General features: G+C 38.8%; 1 protein-coding gene across 3 annotated transcripts in view; it reads right to left on the bottom strand.

Moving 5' to 3' along the window:
* Positions 1-1,238: 1,238 nt before the first annotated feature.
* The window catches only part of BCO2 (beta-carotene oxygenase 2), a 51,501-nt gene continuing 32,623 nt past the window's right edge, over positions 1,239-20,116 (bottom strand). For all 3 annotated transcript variants that reach the window (XM_067751022.1, XM_067751021.1, XM_067751023.1), the window contains 7 exons: positions 18,409-18,537; positions 16,952-17,112; positions 15,644-15,811; positions 5,677-5,814; positions 4,898-5,080; positions 4,306-4,416; positions 1,239-2,805 (listed from right to left, as the gene is read on the bottom strand). In XM_067751022.1, the coding sequence (XP_067607123.1) occupies positions 2,692-2,805; positions 4,306-4,416; positions 4,898-5,080; positions 5,677-5,814; positions 15,644-15,811; positions 16,952-17,112; positions 18,409-18,537 (1,004 nt within the window). In that variant the 3' untranslated portion in view covers positions 1,239-2,691. The remainder of the gene's footprint in view (positions 2,806-4,305; positions 4,417-4,897; positions 5,081-5,676; positions 5,815-15,643; positions 15,812-16,951; positions 17,113-18,408; positions 18,538-20,116) is intronic.

The following is a 20,116-nucleotide window of genomic DNA, read 5'->3' as shown; positions in this document are numbered from 1 at the left end:
GCATATACACCTAGATTATAAAATGTTGTTGATCCTTTTTTGTCTTCTCCTTCAAGAACCGTATAGATGGCAGGGCCAAGGCAGAATTCAGGTATCCTTGGGTCAAAATCTTATTTTTATACTGCTAAACTTTATGTTTGAGCTTTACTCTCTGTGTAGTAGGATGGAGTAAAGGTTTATAAACAGAAGAAAGACATGATCAGAGAGACCTATGTACCTCCCAGATGTCCACTGGAGTCTTCTTCACCTTTCAGATCCAAATAAGATCTGGATCAAACTTCCATGTCTGATCTGGGGGAGTACAATGCCTTTTTGAAGACTTCTGTGAAACACCAAGGGATTTATGTTCTTATGGTTATCTCAGCCTCTACGCTCCCACATCTGCTATATTAGTTCTGTTTAGGCATCTTCTATTCCGTACCTATTGCTATTGCTCTTTATCTCACCAACACAGACACAAAACTTAGAACCTTTATTTTATTGCCACAATGCAAACCCTGACATGTGGCATTTGTATGTATGGAACCCTTTGCTAAGGTGAATAGGGTTTGTGATGTTTATAATAACTCTCAAGGAAAACTGAAGAGAAACTGACTATGTTGGTCCAGGACTGTGCCGTGAGCCTAATGAGTTCACACTGCCCCAAACTACATGTTTGGGGGGGCTTCTCCAGCACCATTCAACATGCACATGGAACATGCACAGTTTAACTGGCCTGGGCTTGGAGTATAACTGAAGGAAAAGGGAACACGGTATTTTGACGTGAGGTTTAAATGACAGATCTAGGCTGATTTGGGCTGTTGGTAAAAACTAACGGGGTTGGGCTTCCCTGGTGGCGCGGTGGTTGAGAGTCCGCCTGCTCATGCAGGGGGCGCGGGTTCGTGCCCCGGTCCGGGAGGATCCCACATGCCGCGGAGCGGCTGGGCCTGTGAGCCATGGCCTCTGGGCCTGCGTGTCCGGAGCCTGTGCTCCGCAGCGGGAGAGGCCACAACAGTGAGAGGCCCGCGTACAGCAAAAAAAATAAAAATAAAACTAAAGGGGTTTAGACATGCAAAGATTATATGGTCTCTAGTGCCACCTGTTGCCCAATTAAATGAAGAACTACCAACTTTTTTTTTAACATCTTTATTGGAGTATAATTGCTTTACAATGGTGTGTTAGTTTCTGCTTTATAACAAAGTGAATCAGTTATACATATACATAAGTTCCCATATCTCCCTCCCTCCCACCCTCCCTATCCCACCCCTCTAGGTGGTCACAAAGCACTAAGCTGATCTGCCTGTGCTATGCGGCTGCTTCCCACTAGCTATCTATTTTACGTTTGGTAGTGTGTGTATGTCCATGCCACTCTCACTTTGTCACAGCTTACCCTTCCGCCTCCCCATATCCTCAAGTCCATTCTCTAGTAGGTCTGTGTCTTTATTCCTGTCTTACCCCTAGGTTCTTCATAACCTTTTTTTTTTTCTTAGATTCCATATATATATATATATATATATATATATATATATATATATATATATTAGCATACAGTATTTGTTTTTCTCTTTCTGACTTACTTCACTCTGTATGACAGACTCTAGGTCCATCCACCTCACTACAAATAACTCAATTTCGTTTCTTTTTATGGCTGAGTAACATTCCATTGTATATGTGTGCCACATCTTCTTTATCCATTCATCTGTCGATGGACACTTAGGTTGCTTCCATGTCCTGGCTATTGTAAATAGAGCTGCAATGAACATTTTGGTACACAACTCTTTTTTGTGTGTGTGTGTGTGGTTCGCGGGCCTCTCACTGCTGTGCCCTCTCCCGTTGTGGAGCACAGGCTCCGGATGCGCAGGCTCAGCGGCCATGGCTCACGGGCCCAGCCACTCCGCGGCATGTGGGATCTTCCCAGACCGGGGCACGAACCTGTGTCCCCGGCATCGGCAGGCGGACTCTCAACCACTGCGCCACCAGGGAAGCCCCACAACTCTTTTTGAATTATGGTTTTCTCAGGGTATATGCCCAGTAGTGGAATTGCTGGGTTGAATGGTAAGAACTACCAACTTTTCATCGTTCTCTGAAGAACTAGACACCTGGAGATTAGGAAAAAATGCCTGATTTTAACAACATCCCTCAAAACAACAGCCTCCCAAGGCTGAGCTGGGGGCAGGGTAGGAGGTGGTACTTGGTGGTTCAACTGCAGTGGCGTCTGCTCTGGACAGCAGAGAAATAGCCAGTTTAGAAGGAGCCTCCAAGCATGACAGCCTCTGTGAGTACCTTAGGACCAGTAGCAACAGGCAGGCTGTAATGGAAAAAACAAGGGGCTTTTCAGACCTATATTCGTATTCTACTAGCTATGGTTATCTGTATTTCTTCTCCCAAGTGTGGGAACCTCTGTCACCCACTTATCTGGTGGTGATAATCAGGTCTAGTTTTTCTTTCATGTATTCTTATTACCTGTAAGATATATCCAGTAAATATAAATTTAAAACTCTCTTCAAAAGGTTGTATCAACACTTGCTTAATGTTTTCAAGGAAGATCCCTAAGAAAATATAAAACCATAATTATCTCATGAATTCCATTTTTAATAGAAATTTAATAGAAATTTATGTCTATGGTTTGGAAGGTAAGGTGTACCTTTGCTCTCTCTTTTGTACAGAGCACATTCATTTAAAACCTAGTTCCCAGACCTTGTGGATGTTCCATCAGATGGTCACGAAGGTGCCATGGAACCCGTAAGGCATTTGCACAGGCACCTCTGCTCGGCCCAGTTCTTCAAAGTTCTTGGCATCCAAGACTAGGAGAAAATTTCTTTCATTCTAGAAAAGGAAAGCCAATACTGAATATTCTCTCTTATTTTTTTCCTACAAAAAAATCTGTTTCCTCCAGTGGGCTATAAAATTCCTAAGAGACTACATATTACTCATCTTCATGTCCACCCCCAGCATCTGGCACAGTGCCTTGCCTATTCATTCACTAAATGTTTGCAGAATGCTGAACTGAACAGAAAAGGAAATTACACCTGAAGAAGTACATATGTAGAGCAAAGAATAAGTTCTCTGTATCAATCACCTTCATAGGATCTCTTTGGGTTTAAGGATCTTTTTACCTGCCCCTTTCAATCTCCTAAGAGACATAAAAATTCTTCTAAAATGAAATGTCTCCATTTTGTGTTACTTTGGAGCTGTTCAAAAGGTAGCATTGCAAGGCAGACTGAGATTTGCCCTGGTCTAATTACAGGAGTGGCAAGTACCTGGCATGAGGACAAAGTCCTCCTAAGCCCATGGCAGGCATTATTAATTGATCACAGCACTTTCCACATCTAAACCTTAAAAAGCCTCAGAATCCAACACCCCAGGTAGCCAGTAATAATTGATCAAAGCTGGTACTCAAAGTGAACCTACTGCCACAAGACTGCCCTAGACAAGAAGTTATATATCAACATTATTGGGACTTCCCTGGTGGTCCAGTGCTTAAGACTCCATGCTCCCAGTGCAGGGGGCCCAGGTTCGATCCCTGGTCAGGGAACTAGGAGCCCACATGCCACAACTAAAGATCCCATGTGCTGCAACTAAGACCCAGTGCAGCCAAATAAATAAATAAATATTAAAAAAAAAAAAGATATCAACATTTTTGAGACACTAGGTCAGGGCCTATCACATTAGATTTTTGGGTCACTCTATTTATTTTATTTTTTTTTTAGGTTTTTTTTTTTTTTAATATTTATTTATTTTGCCTGCACCGGGTCTTCGCTGAGGCATGCAGACTCTTTAGTTGCGGCATGCATGCGGGATCTAGTTCCCCGACCAGGGATGGAACCCGGGTCCCCTGCATTGGGAGCACAGAGTCTTACCCACTGGACCATGAGGGAAGTCCCTTGGGTCACTCAATTTAAACTGGCAGCACAGATGGTGGTATGAAATATTAGACTAGAATTCAGAAGTTTGGGATTTAAATACTGGCTTTACCACTATGAGATCTGATGCAAGTCTCTTTCAACTTCCTTAAGTTACAAATTCTACGTGTAAAATGGTACCCCACAAAGTTGTTTTGATGACTAAATAAGATAATATGTATGAAAGAGGTTTGTAAATAAATTCCTATGCAAATGTTAATTATTATTATGGTTCTAAAATAGAACTTTAAAACAGTAATAAAGTACTGATTATGATAAAAGGGTACCCAAATAATAAGGAGAGGAAGAAAAGGGAGAAGGTGCCAAATTGGAATCAAAATAAACCATCAACAGCATCACTAAATATAACCCTCAGAAGGCCCAGTGCTATTTCTCTTTCTGACGATGACGGAAATACATTTACCTGGTTGGGAGTGATCACCACAGAAAGAATAACCCCACCATCTTCTTCATTGGCTCCTGGTACTGGAACAAAAACAGGTTCTGAGGGATAAAAGCCATCTTCTCTCCAAACCTGTAAGTCCCCAAAAAAGTATTTGATAAAAGACTGGTTATGAACTGGAAGCTTTCTATAGTTATTGTCAGTCCCAGCATGAATTTGACTGTCAGTGCAATGGTCCAACATTAGAAGAATCGGGCTTACTGAGTTAAATATAGGAGAGGGAGCTTTTGCAGCTGCAGATTCCATTATCATCAAACACAACTGGTGTAATTATAGTTTCCCATCAACTTGAAATAGAGGTGTCCCATGATTTCTCTCAAAATACTATCAAGCATAGAATTGTTTCTCTGGGCTTGTGGTTCATTTAGATTCCCTAGAGGGAACATACCCCTAATCTATGTGATTCCATGGTTCTCAGATTTAATAAAAGTAAGTGGCTGAGCTGCTTAAATAGTAAAAAATCTCAAGACCTACCTTAAAAAAAAACAGAAATTAATTCAAAGGGCAGAATAGGTTTTTTAAGAGTTCAGAAAAGGAAAGAGAATTTCATTACCGTCAGTGTCTTGTTCACCACGTCAACCTTGATCAGAGAATCGCCCACCAAATGCCGAAAGCCACAGCCATAGAAGAACTGATACTTTTTGCCACTGAATTGGCCATAGTTGATCTGGGGAAATTCAACACCTCCTTCCTCTTCTAGGTCCTCAGGATATAGATTTTCATAAGAGCACAAAATCTAAATGAGGGCATAAAAGGATTTGTAGTGATTGCTTAATTCCTACTTTTTTCAGTGTAGGTCAGCATGGGGCTAACACCCTATAAGAGTTTGTGACAGGGCTTGAAAACTGAGGTTCTATGTCATTTTTTAATATTGTTCCTCTTTTCATCATGTGTATGAACATATAAAAGATTATCTGGTTTTGTGACTAAGTTATCAAATGGCATAGGAGGTAGAAGTGGGCTTTTATTCTACTAAAGCTGAGACATTGTTAGCTACACAATGATATGTAAGTGCAAATTATCTAAAAGGTGGGGATGGTCAATTCCTATCTCAAATACTTAGACATTCCACAACCATTAGAAAGTTTCATATATTTGTTTCAAAACACAAAAGGGATAGGTAACTACACTGCTCACTCCCACCCAGAATTCTGTGGCTCTTTTGCAAGCCATGCTCCATGACCTTACCCTGCTCAGCTGAATGTTATAAAACTTACTGGGCACCAAACATTGTGGAGAACAGCCACACTACATAGCCACACTACTTTACTAGTGAATGAAGAAACACTACTGAGGATCAAAGTCTTAGTCTAATGTCCATTCATAGCATACCTTTCCATCAGCCTGTTTCACAGCACTGGCTGAAGAATAGGTCAAGGGGCTGAGGTTCTTTCCCTCAGGGGCATTCAAACCGACATGTAAGGGCAAAACAAACCTTCGAGGGAAAGATCTGGCTACTGAATTATAGACCTGTTCAGGAAAGAGAAATAAACTGTTGAGAAAATTGTCATTCATAGAATAACAGCATGTCCCAATAACTGAGATCCAGCCAGTATTATTGGCATTTCTAAGTAATTGCATAAATGATCATTTTCATTCATTCATTTACTCAGCAAATATCAGTTGAGTACCTACAATAGGCCAAGCTCTGTTTCAGACACTGAGAACACAACAGTGAACAAAACAGTGTCTGGCCTTATATTCTAGTGGAGAAAGAATGATAATAGATAAGAAATATGTTACTTAAGTAGTGTCAAATAAATAAATGATTATATAGCTCAAAGTCAGATAGTGATAAGTGCCAATAAGAAACACACTGAAGGGTGAGGGACTAGAGAGTAAAATGGGTGCTTCCTTCCTCAGGTTTGGTCCAGGAAGAACTCTGTGTGGAAACGGGCTAACTTAGCAGGCCTGGGTTGCTCAAACCCTGCACATTCTCAGGGAAAGCCCTGTTTTCATGACTGGTCCTTGGCCAGCACCTGGGAACGGAGCTCTTTGAATGTTCAGTCTGATAACAGTATGTTCGCATGCCTGAGGCCTTGAGGCGTGCGGTACTAATTTGTTCTTATAGTTTATGCTAACAACGTGATTTATAATGAACACCTGCCTTCTCTATGGGGCTCTAGAACTTCAGTAATTGAGATTACTCATGTAGGGGCCATATATGTTATGTGTTGATCCCCAACAAACACCCTGGACCACCAGCTTGGGTGGGCTCCCCTGGCAGGCAACATTTCACACGTGTTGTCACAACGAGTTGCTGGAGGAATCAAGCATATCCTGGGAGAGGGCTCTTGAAAGCATGCACCTGGTTTCCTCCAGACTTCATCCCATGTACCTTTCTTTTTTTCTGATTATTCTGGGACCCATGAGCCCTCCTAGTGAATCATCAAAACAAAGAGTGGTTTTGGGGACCCCCAACACAGCATCTCTGCAGAGATGATGCTTAAGCAGGAGACCCTAATAAAATAAGTGTATTTTTTATGACAGTAAGAATGGCTTAAGCACATCTTCCTCTCTTGAAATATTGTAAGATGGGGAACAAACTATGCCATTTTCCCCCATATACCTAGCCCATATCATCTCCATAACATGCAGAAATGTTTTTACTAAGTAAAGACTTAGTGCAATTTTTAAGCTTCATAAACAATTAGCTTTTAAAAATTTACTTTTAAATTTATGTAAACATTTTTGTCTTTTGCAAAACCATAGGTGAACAAAAAGAGAGTGCCAATAATGGTGAGTTAGGTAATATGGATCAACTGTTTCCCTGAGAACAGATAGAAAAACTGGACAAAAATGTTTAAAACAGCTATTTGAAGGTGCTGGTGAGCTTAAAAAAGGTAATGAAGAACAACGGGGCATAGATTTGGAAGAAGGAAACCCACAGAAACTACATATTGGGGGCAAATTTTCCACTAAGGACATCAGCTGCTTTTAAGAACAGGCAGCTGAAAGGCTGAGAAAATATAAAAGAATTTTTTATTAAACTTTTTAATTGTGAGATATATACTGCAGACCCACAAGCAGCTGTAAGAAATAATACAGAAAAGCAAACAACTGATTTTAAAATGGGCAAAGGACTAGACTAGACATTTCACCAAGATATACAAATAGCCAATAAGTACATGAAAAGATGCTCAACATTATTAGTCATTAGAGAAATGAAAATCAAAATGACAATAAGATAATACTTCACACTCATTAGGATGGCTATTATAAACCAAAAAACAAAACAAAACAACAAAACAAAAAAATCCAGAAAACAAGTGTTTGTGAGAATGTGAAGAAAGTGGAACCCTAGTGCATTGCTGGTGGGAATGTAAAATCGTGCATCTGCTGTTAAAAACAATCTGGCAGTTCCTCAAACAGTTAGATATAATAGAATTATCATATGATCCAGCAGTTCCACTTCTAGGTATATGCCAAGAAAGAACTGAAAACAAGGACTCAAACAGATACTTGTACACCAGTGTTCATAACAGCATTATTCATAATAGCCAAAGGCTGAAAACAACCCAAATGTCCCCCAACAGATGAATAAACAAAAGGTAGTATATACATACAAGGAATATTATTAAACCTTTAAAAGGAATGAGATTCTGATACATGTTACAACATGGATAACCCATGAAAAGATTATGCTAAATGAAATAAGCCAGACACAAAAGAAAAAATCTTGTATGATTCCATTTATATGAGGTACCTAGAATAGGCAAATTCATAGAAACAGAAAGTAGAATAAGGGCGACCAAGAGCTGGGAAGAGGGAGGAGATAGGGAGCTGTTATTTGATGGGTACAGCGTTTCTGTCTGGGATGATGAAAAAGTTCTGTAAATGAATAGTGATGTTGGTTGCACAACATCATTAATGTATTTAATGTCACTGAATTATACACCTAAAAATAGTTAAAATAGTAACTTTTGTGTTATGTATATTTTACCACATTAAAAAAAACAAACAATGCAGAGAGATCCCATGTATCCTTCATCCAGTCTCACCAATGATGACCTCTTACATAACAACACTACAACAGGGAAACTTACATGGATATAATCCACCAACATTACTCAGATTTCACCAATTTTACACACATTCGTGTTTGTATGTGTGTTTAGTTTTATGCAATTTTATCACATGTAAATTCATATGATCACCACCATACTCAAGGTACAGAACAGTTCCATCACCACAAGGCTCCTTCATGTTACCCTTTTATAAGGATATTGCCACACCAACTCCCCCATCACTTGGCCCTACTGAGAAGAGATTTTGATAGTTTTGAGGAGCCAGAAAAATAAAAGTTGTAGTTCAAAGTCTCCAAGAAGGGGAAGCCTTGATAAACCTCTAGCTCTTTGGCTGTACCCTAAAAGTAAAAATAAACAAAAATAGTCCAGCTCTTGCAGCAACTGTATCATGTTTCAAATTTTCTCAATCCCTATAACTAGATTAAGAATATCTTCAATTGATAATGTACCCTAGCCATCTGCCAGAAGCAAATGAAAATCTTCCCCAGAGGAAGATAACAGAGTCTCAAAATATCCCTCCTACAATTTTTCAAACACAGTATTCTGTATAGAATAAAAATTAGCACATGAGATGACAAGAGAGCATGATTTTAAAAACAACAAGAAGATAAACAACAAATGATAGAAACAGAACCACAAGTGATCCAGATAATAGAGTTATCAGACTTTAACTATTCCGAATACGTTGGAGGAAATTATTTTAAATTGGGATTGTAGCAGAGAACTAAAATTAAAAAAGAGAAGGGAATCAAAATTCTAGAACTGAAAAATGCAATGAGTTTAGGAACATAGTGCCTAGGTTTAAAAGCAAAATATACACAGCTGAAGAAGAATGTTTGGGGCTTCCCTGGTGGGGCAGTGGTTGAGTCCGCCTGTCGATGCAGGGGATGGGTTCATGACCCGGTCCGGGAAGATACCACATGCCACGGAGCTTCTAGGCCCATGAGCCATGGCCGCTGAGCCTGAGCATCCGGAGCCTGTACTCCGCAATGGGAGAGGCCACAGCAGTGAGAGGCCCGCGTACCGCAAAAAAAAAAAAAAAGAAGAAGAAGAATGTTTGAACTGTAAGATAGATAGGAAGAAAATATCCAAAGCAAGATACTTAGACCAAAGGATAGAAGATACTAAAAAGAACATAAGCAACAGAGGGTTAGAGTGAAAAGGCGTAGCATATGTGTACCGTAATCCCAGAAAGAAAAGAGAGAAAAGACTTACCAGATACAATATTTGAAGAAATAATAGGCGAAATTTTTCAAAACTAATGAAAGACATCAAACCATTGATTCAAGACTCCTTAAGGGGGCTTCCCTGGTGGCGCAGTGGTTGAGAGTCCGCCTGCCAATGTGGGGGACACGGGTTCGTGCCCCGGTCCGGGAGGATCCCACATGCCGCGGAGCGGCTGGGCCCGTGAACCATGGCCGCTGAGCCTGCGCGTCCAGAGCCTGTGCTCCGCAATGGGAGAGGGCACAACAGTGAGACGCCCGCGTACCGCAAAAAAAAAAAAAAAAAAGAATCCTTAAGGAAAAAAATAGTAAAAATAAATCAAAAGAAACTCATACTAAAAAATATCATAGTACTAACTACAGAAAACCAAAGAGAAAATCTTTGCGGGGGGGTGGTAGTTCAACTTCAAAGGAGCAAAGCTTTAGACTGACAGCTGATTTCTTAACAGAAATCAGAAGACAATGAAATGATCTCTTTAAAGTTTCAAAAGAAAATAACAACCTAGATTCTTTATCCAGTGGAAACATCCTTCAAGAAAGAAGGTAAAATAAAGACATTTTTCTGACAAGCAAAAACAGAGATTTCATCACCAGCATATCTGAACTAAAGAAAATACTAAAAGGTGTTCTTCAGTCAGAAAGAAAATGATTCCACATGAATGCTCAGAGAGGCTAGAAGGAATTAAGAGCAAGAGAAGGTACAGATGTGGGTAAATGGGTAATATGGGTAATTATGACTACATAAAACAACATTAATAATAATGCCTTATAAGGGTTAATATAGAGAGAGAATTAAAATATATAAAAACAGTAGCATATAAATCAGGAGTAGAGTAAATGAAGTTAAAGTGTTCCAGAGTCCTTGCATTGTCTGGAAAGAATTAAAAGAACTGATTTATAATATACTGTGTTAAATCAAGGATGCATATTGTGATTTCTCAAATAACTACTTAAAGAATGTATAACTACCAAGCTAATGGTCAGAGGGTGGAGTGATGTTTGGGGGAGGGGAGGTGGAAATGAAATAATAAAATATGCTCAACTAATGTAGAGAAGGCAAGAAAGGAGAGAAAACAAGAACTAGTGAGACAAATAGGAAGCAAATAGTCAGATGGCATATTTAAACCTCAAAATATTAATGACTGGTTTAACTAAATGTGCCAATCAAAAGTCAAGAATTAGCACAATAGGGCTTCCCTGGTGGCGCAGTGGTTGAGAGTCCGCCTGCCGATGCAGGGGACATGAGTTCATGCCCTGGTCTGGGAGGATTCCACATGCCGCGGAGCAGCTGGGCCCGTGAGCCATGGCCGCTGAGCCTGTGCGTCCGGAGCCTGTGCTCCGCAACGGGAGAGGCCACAACAGTGAGAGGCCCGTGTACCGCAAAAAAAAAAAGAATTAGCACAATGGATTTTGTAAATGTATATTGCTTACATGGTACATATTAAGAAAGGTTAAAAGTAAAAGGATGGGAAAGTTATAGCACGCAAACATCATGGCAAAAAGCATTACTTAGAGATAAATATTCAATAAACCGGGAAGGTAAAACAATTCTAAATTTGTATGCACACAGAGCACCAACATATGTAAATTTAAAATTAGCATAACTATGAGGAGAAACAGAAAAATCTATACTCCAAGCAAAAGATTTTAATATACATTTCATGTTATATGATAACTGATAGAGATCAATAAGAATAAAGAAGATTTGAATAATATTATTTTAAAATATGACCTAATCAACATATATAAAACACTACATCCAAAATTTATTATTTTAAATGCACATAAAACGATTTTTAAATTTTTTTAAAATAATCTTTTCTGGGCCATAAAGCAAATCTCAATAAATTTTATAAACTTCAAATCATACAGTAAAATTAAGCTAGAAATCAATGGGCAAAATAACTAGAAAGATTTCCATTTGTCTGAAAGTTTAAAAATAATTTTCAAAGAAGAAATCTCAGTGAAAGTTAGAAAATACTTTAACTGAAAAGTAATAAAACATATCAAAACTTGTGGGATGCTCTGCTAGACAGAAATTTATCATCCCAAAGGTATATATGTTGAGGAGGGAAAGGTAGAAAAATAACAAACTAAGGTTTTATATCCTTAGTTAGAAAAGGAACACATTAAGTACAAAGAAAGTAGAAAAGGAAATGAAAATAATAGCAAAAATTGATGAAACTGAAAATAAACACACATTAAAGAAGATCAACTAAGCCAAAAAGTTGGTCTTTTGAAAAGCCTCATTAAATTGATGAGAACCTAGCAAGCCTAAAGGAACAAAAAAGACAGCACAAATAACCATATAAGGGATAAAAACAGGGGCTATCAATTAACCCTACATACATTTTTTTAAAACATAGAATATCATGAATAACATTTGGTCAACAAATTTGAAATTTTAGATGGCATTAATAAATTTGTTAGAAAAAGACTATTTACCAAATCTGACACAATAAGAAATAGAGAATCAGAATAACCCTATACTATTAAAGAAATGTAATTTATAATTTAAGATCTACCTATAAAGAAACTTACAGGCCCAGATGACCTTACTGTTGAATTATTCCAAACATTTAAGAAATAATGCCAATCTTATACTTTTCATGCAGAGAGTAGAAAAGAGAACAATTTCCTACTCACTGTATGAGATCAGCGAAACCTTAATAACAAAACCTAACAAGGGGGCTTCCCTGAGGCGCAGTGGTTAAGAATCCGCCTGCCAATGCAGGGGACATGGGTTTGAGCCCTGGTCCAAGAGGATCCCACATGCCGCAGAGCAACTAAGCCTGTGCACCACAATTACTGAGCCTGCGCTCTAGAGCCTGCGAACCACAACTAATGAAGCCCACACGCCACAACTACTGAAGCCCGCGCTCCTGGAGCCTGTGCTCCACAACAAGAGAAGCCCCTGCAATGAGAAGCCCGCGCACTGCAACGAAAAGTAGTCCCCGCTAGCTGCAACTGGAGAAAGCCCATGCGCAGCAACGAAGACCCAACACAGCCAAAAATTAAAATTAATTAATTAATTAATTAAATCTATTTTAAAAAACTAACAAGGACATTATAAGAAAGAAAAATTACAGGCCAATCTTAATCATGAAATTGATGCCAAAAAATGCTAAATAAGATATTAGCAAAGCAAATCCAGAAATATATTAAAAATACAGTGCAACCAACTGGGATTTACTTCAGGAATAGAAGGTTAGTTTAACATTCAAAAATCAATCCATGGCTATTATAAACGTTTTAAAATCAATAAGTGTATCTCACCACATTTGTAGAAGAAAGGATAAGTCATGTCATTATCTCAACAGTGCAAAAAAAAATTTGATAAAATCCAACATCCATTCATGAGAAAAATTATTAGTAAATAAGCACATCAGCGTCATGCTGTACACATCAGCGTCATAGTGCATGATATGCTCCCTTTGTCTCTCCCCTTCAGTCTACAACCAATAACATAATGTTAACTCAAGAAAGGTTCATCTGCTCAACACATTGGAAGGCTAGAGAGTTCCACACATTTGTACATCTAAAGGTGGGTGGACTGGAGCACACTGAAGAGGCAGAACTGAGAGGAAAGCAGAGGTGGTGCTTATAATCCCGACTCCCAGCTACAGTAGCTGAGCCTGCAGCCCCAGAGAACCCAGTAAGAGCAGGGGAGGCAGCACACATGACTCCGACCTCCTGGCTGCAGGAGCACCCACAGCCGCAGGGAATCAAGCAACAGTGGCAGCGGGGCCTGTGACCCCTCCAGTCATGGAGGTGGCCATGACCCAGGCCCCTATCCACAGCTGTGGTGCCTGGGAACCCAACAACTCCAGACACAGCAGAGGCCCCAGCCATCCTGGCTACCCCCACTACCACCCTCCCCCAACAGCAGCAGTGCCTGCAACACAGGCAACCCCAACATGACAGACGTACCCATCACCCCGATGCCTGAGGCAGCAACACCAGTAGCAGCAGTGACACTGGCAGCAGCAAAGCACCAGTGACCCTGGAGGCATAAGCTATGAGAGGGAGGGCACCAGGCAACACTTCTCACAGAGGTGGTAGAGGGTGGAAAGTGCTGATTTTCAAATATAGCCACAGGCAGCTCAAGTAAGAGAAACCAAAAACTTGTGCCACCTACTTATGAACAAAAGAAAGGCCTCTAATAACTAACCTGTTGAAATGCTAGCATCTAGTAAAAAAAAAAAAAAAAAAAAAAGCTTTACCTAAAGAAGAAAGGTGTTTGCTACTTCAAATGTGCTGGCTACATCAACTCATTAAGCACCATAAAAAAAACATGGTAACACAGTATCACAAAAAGAAAAAGACAAATCTCCAGAAATCAAACCTAAAGTCATGGAATATTGCAATCTAACCGACAGAGGATTCAAAATAGCTGTCCTGAAGAAACTTGATGCGCTACAAGAAAACTCAGAAAGGCAGTTCAATGAGCTCAGAAATAAAACAAATGAACAGAAGAAATACCTTACCAAAGAGATTGAAACTAGGAAAAATAACCAACCAGAAATTCTGGAGCTGAAGAATTCAGTAAATGAGATGAAGAACATGTTAGAAAGCACTGGAAATAGAGCAAACCATAAGGAAGAGAGAACTAACAAGCTTGAAGATAGAAAGCTAGAAATTAGACAGAAGAGGAGAGGGAACTAAGATCTAAACAAATGAAAGATTTCTACAAGAATTATCCAACTCCATTAGGAAGGGTAACATAAGGATAATGGGTATCCCAGAAGGAGAAGAGTGGAAGAAAGGAGCAGAGAGTTTATTTAAAGAAATAATAGCTGAGAACTTCCCAAACCTGGACAACTGGATATCCAAGTCTCTGAAGCAAAGATAACACCTAATTATCTGAATGCAAAAAGACCTTCTCCAAGATACATTATGTTAAAACTGTCAAAAGTCAATGACAAAGAAAAAATTTTAAAGACAGCCAGGGGAAAAAAAGATAGTAACCTACAAAGGAACCCTCATTAGGTTACTGGCAGATTTCTCAGCAGAAACTCTACAGGTCAAAAGAGAATAGAATGACTTACTCAAGATATTGAAAGATAAAAACTGTCACCCAAGAATATTCTATCCAGCAAAGTTATCCTTCAGATATGAAGGAGAAACAAAGGCATTCCCAGACAAACAAAAGCTAAGAGAGTTCAGCACCACTAAACCTGCCTTTCAAGAAAGGTTGAAAGGAGCTCTTCTACCTGAAACAAAAAGGCGGAAGAACACAAAACTTTGAGTAAGGTCATAAACAGAATCAGAAAACTGCAACTCTGGACTTCTCTGGTGGCGCAGTGGTTACGAAGCTGCCTGCCAAAGCAGGGGACATGGGTTCGATCCCTGGTCTGGGAAAAGCCCATATGCCATGGAGCAACTAAACCCGCGAGCCACAACTATTGAAGTCCGCGCGCCTAGAGCCTGTGCTCCGCAACAAGAGAAGCCACTGCAATGAGAAGCCCGCACACCATAACGAAGAGTAGCCCCTGCTCGCCGCAACTAGAGAAAGCCTGCACGCAGCAACAAAGACCCAACACAGCCAAAAATTAATTAATTAATTAAAATAAAACTATAGCAGAAAACAATTTACATTACATAATCCAAGGAAAAATTCTGCCTTTAACTGATTATCAGGAAAAAGTAAATCCCTTCAAGCTAGATGAACTGACACACTTTTTTTTATCGAAGAATTAATATTATAGTCCATTTTACTATTCCGTCCAGTAAATGTAAGTATGTTTAGTGCCCAAGTGTAATAAGGAACTAATCACAAGTGCTTCAAAACATATTTCTTGGCTTTCTTTAACATACTTTCTATTTATTAGGTATTATGTAAATACATACTTCAAATTATTTTGAAATATTAATTACAAAGCTGTATCTTCAACGCTTTAAAACCATTCTCCCTCCTTATTTACAAAAGAGGCAAGAGGGAAAAAAAAAAAAAAAGAGGCAAGAGAAACAGCTAATTCCAAACCCAAAGCCAGAACTTGGCTAGATCAAAAATATTTTGACAACTCATGACAAATCAGAGAATTTTACCTGATCAAGCTCTTTCCCAGTTTTCCTAAGATTCTGTAGTTGGTAAACTTCTAGGCTTCTTCCATCATCCTGACAGCACAAATCAATTACGACACAGTCCTGGTCCTCAAAGGCATTGATTTGGTGAAAAGTAACAAAAGGTTTACTGTAGTACATCCCTGGAAGAAGCTGCAGGGGAAAACACAAACAGTGAAAAATAGATTTTTTTTTTTTTTTTTTTTTGCAGTACGCGGGCTTCTCACTGTTGTGGCCTCTCCCTTTGCGGAGCACAGGCTCGGGACGCGCAGGCTCAGCGGCCATGGCTCATGGGCCCAGCTGCTCCACGGCATGTGGGACCTTCCCGGACCGGGGCACGAACCCATGTCCCCTGCATCAGCAGGCGGACTCTCAACCACTGCGCCACCAGGGAAGTCCAAAAGTAAATATTTTATTTATTTCCTTTAGGGTACAGATCCACAAAGCTCAAATTAAGAAGATTTCCCCCTCTTTAAGTGACAGGCTTGGTAGGTATAAAAACCAGAATTTGGAATGTAGAAGCAAATATGCTTTGATTTAAAATCATCTCATCTCATATTAATCAATGAACTGGGGCTATTTTATATAGACCAATCAACTGTTTCAACTAACTTTAAAGTTCTCATGAAATACGGCCCAATATTTTGAAGGATAAATAAATCCTAGACTCTTAACTACATGGTTAAATAGAAAATACTTCTATTAAGAATTTATGATAAATTAAGTGACTAATCCTTTGAAAAATGCACTCATTACTAAAATGGGATTTTTTTGGTAATGAAATTAGGGTACAGTAAATTTAGGATACTATTTCTTTAGAGAGGTTAAAAAGTAGACAAATACAATAGTGCTATTAATCAGGAGTATATAGAAAGATATTTAACTAATATGCTTTAGACTTTGGTAGGATTATCATATTTACATATCAAGAAATCATAGAAGCAGCTAATAAAAATATCACTGCAAAAGTTACAGAAGACCTCTGCATGAACAATATCCTCTTTAGCAAATATTATATGGAAAAATCCATGCTAAAATGCTAAAAGGATTTCCTAGATGTCATTTTAATTGAATCAGATAATTTAAAGGATAAAACCATTTCCTACAATTTTCTAAAATGCAAAATCCACTGTACTAATTAATAAATAACTAGCCCTACTTATGGAAGAAGGTAATATCCTTGATTAAGATTGTCTTATGCAAGTAATGCCCAGTGAAGGCAAAAGTCAATCACATGGAAATTTGCCTTCATGTCCAATCATTTTCAAAATAAATACACTCAAAATTCTCCACCTGACCAGTGTGCTTATCCACCACATGAAACCATGTATTATACTGGGGTTCCCAGCTTATTCCATCTGAAAAGGCCTTTCCCCGAATTTTAGAAGTGATGATTTTCCACAGATTCATCTTTAGAGGCTGTTCAATGAAGACAATGTAGTTCCTTGTCATTCCTAAAAGGTTCAAGCAAACAATAAAGTGTTATTTGGCAAACTAGAGTTGTCTGAAATGTGACAGTTTGGGAACTTGTCTGAAGGCTTGGACACATTACTGCTGACCTAAACAAATGCCAGTTAGAAATAATTCTTCATCATTTCCCAGCTTTGCTATATATATTTTCTGTTCCTACATAAAAACAGGAACTGCTTAGAATAGCTTGGGTTGAATGCCCTCAACTTGCTTTTTGTCTTTTTTTTTCTTTCTTTCTTTTCAGATTGTTTTGGTTTAGGAACAAAGAAGCATTATATTAAAGTGTCATTTATGATCTGGACCTGTATTCCTTAATCCTTTTGCTATTTATACTGGAGGTAACAATCCAGCAGCAGATTGGCTATAAAGGTTTAGGATGCAGAAGATAAATATTCTGAGAAAAAGCTGAAGCAATCTACATGGAATATGAATTGCCTCCCGCAAAATATAATCAAGGTCTTTCCTGTATGTTTATTATTTGTGGTCCTTAAAGTTACCTAAAATATTGAATTCTGTCAATTTTTTATGGTCAAATTATTTTTTTAATTAAGACTTTATATTTTGGAGCAGTTTTAGGCTCACAACAAAATCGAGGGGAAGGTACAGAGGTTCCCCATATACCACCTGTCCCCAAACACGCACAGCCTCCACATTATCAATTTCCTCCACCAGAGTGGTCCATTTGTTACAACTGATGAACCTACATTGACACATCACAATCACCCAAAGTCCATAGTCTCTGTTGTGGAAACATACATAAATGTATTTTTTTCCTTTGTATTTAGATATTCAATGACATACAACATAATAAAAAACAAACCAAAGAGACTGATTTCTATGACTAGGGGTTACTCATTGTGTCATCCTGGAGCAGGGGGCTGAAGGGAGAGGCTGTTCTCCATAAAGAACTGAAGTGGAGTTAGTGCTGGGTGACTAAATCTCAGCCTGACTCAATGTGCTGGGAAGGGACCAATGATTTCTTAAACTGACAACTATTTCCTAGAGCAGTCAATTAATTAAAAACTTTAAAATTAATTGGTGTTTCCAATTAAGTTTTTAGTAATTGCTTGTATTAAAATATCTTTTCCATCAGTCAGTTGGCTAGGATAAGAAGTACGTGACTAAACAGAATAAACTTAATTGGCATTAAAATGCAACCTTCGTCTCTTATCACCATACTCTGATAAACTGTATTAACACAGTACTTGCCAAAATTAATCCCTCTGCAACAGTAACTTTAAGGCAGCCCCTATTAAAATTTGCCTTATCTTTGGGCTCACCAAAGCTGTGGTAGTAAGAAGGTTTCATCCTCTCTGCAGAAGCAATAGAACATATCACCTGGGCTCCATGGATTGTCTCCCCAGGGTCTACTTTCTCCGGAGGAACCCGAATAACATTATAGCAAGAACCTGGAAAATGGAAAGTCCTGTCTTAACCGTTTTACATTCATTTTAAGAAAAAAGATAAGCCTTGCACTTGTGAATTAGGCAAAAGCAGTTAAGAGATTTATACAATATGCGTGACACCCATATTTCTTTTTTTTTAAACATCTTTATTGGAGTATAATTGCTTTACAATGGTGTGTTAGTTTCTGCTTTATAAAAAAGTGAATCAGTTATACATATACATATGTTCCCATATCTCTTCCCTCTTGCATCTCCCTCCCTCCCACCCTCCCTATCCCACCCCTCTAGGTGGTCACAAAGCACCGAACTGATCTCCCTGTGCTATGCGGCTGCTTCCCACTAGCTATCTATTTTACGTTTGGTAGTGTATATGTCCATACCACTCTCTCACTTTGTCACAGCTTACCCTTCCCCCTCCTCATATCCTCAAGTCCATTCTCTAGTAGGTCTGCATCTTTATTCCCATCTTACCCCTAGGTTCTTCATGACCTTTTTTTTTTTTTCTTAGATTCCACATATATATGTTAGCATACGGTATTTGTCTTTCTCTTTCTGACTTACTTCACTCTGTATGACAGACTCTAGGTCTATCCACCTCACTACAAATAACTCAATTTCGTTTCCTTTTATGGCTGAGTAATATTCCATTGTATATATGGGCCACATCTTCTTTATCCATTCATCTGTTGATGGACACTTAGGTTGCTTCCATGTCCTGGCTATTGTAAATAGAGCTGCGATGAACATTTTGGTACATGACTCTTTGAATTATGGTTTTCTCAGGGTATATGCCCAGTAGTGGGATTGCTGGGTCATATGGTAGTTCTATTTGTAGTTTTTCAAGGAACCTCCATACTGTTCTCCATAGTGGCTGTATCAGTTTACATTCCCACCAACAGTGCAAGGGTGTTCCCTTTTCTCCACACCCTCTCCAGCATTTATTGTTTCTAGAGTTTTTGATGATGGCCATTCTGACTGGTGTGAGGTGATACCTCATTGTAGTTTTGATTTGCATTTCTCTAATGATTAATGATGTTGAGCATTCTTTCATGTGTTTGTTGTCAATCTGTATATCTTCTTTGGAGAAATGTCTGTTTAGGTCTTCTGCCCATTTTTGGATTGGGTTGTTTGTTTTTTTGTTATTGAGCTGCATGAGCTGCTTGTAAATTTTGGAGATTAATCCTTTGTCGGTTGCTTCATTTGCAAATATTTTCTCCCATTCTGAGGGTTGTCTTTTGGTCTTGTTTATGGTTTCCTTTGCTGTGCAAAAGCTTTGAAGTTTCATTAGGTCCCATTTGTTTATTTTTGTTTTTATTTCCATTTCTCTAGGAGGTGGGTCAAAAAGGATCTTGCTGTGATTTATGTCATAGAGTGTTCTGCCTATGTTTTCCTCTAAGAGTTTGATAGTGTCTGGCCTTACATTTAGGTCTTTAATCCATTTTGAGTTTATTTTTGTGTATGGTGTTAGGGAGTGTTCTAATTTCATACTTTTACGTGTACCTGTCCAGTTTTCCCAGCACCACTTATTGAAGAGACTGTCTTTTCTCCACTGTATATTCTTGCCTACAGCTATTGTATTTTA

Source organism: Pseudorca crassidens, chromosome 9, assembly GCF_039906515.1.
Source record: "Pseudorca crassidens isolate mPseCra1 chromosome 9, mPseCra1.hap1, whole genome shotgun sequence".
Lineage (NCBI taxonomy): Eukaryota > Metazoa > Chordata > Mammalia > Artiodactyla > Delphinidae > Pseudorca > Pseudorca crassidens.
Note: the sequence above shows the minus strand (reverse complement) of the source record. Positions and strands in the feature narration are given on the sequence as shown.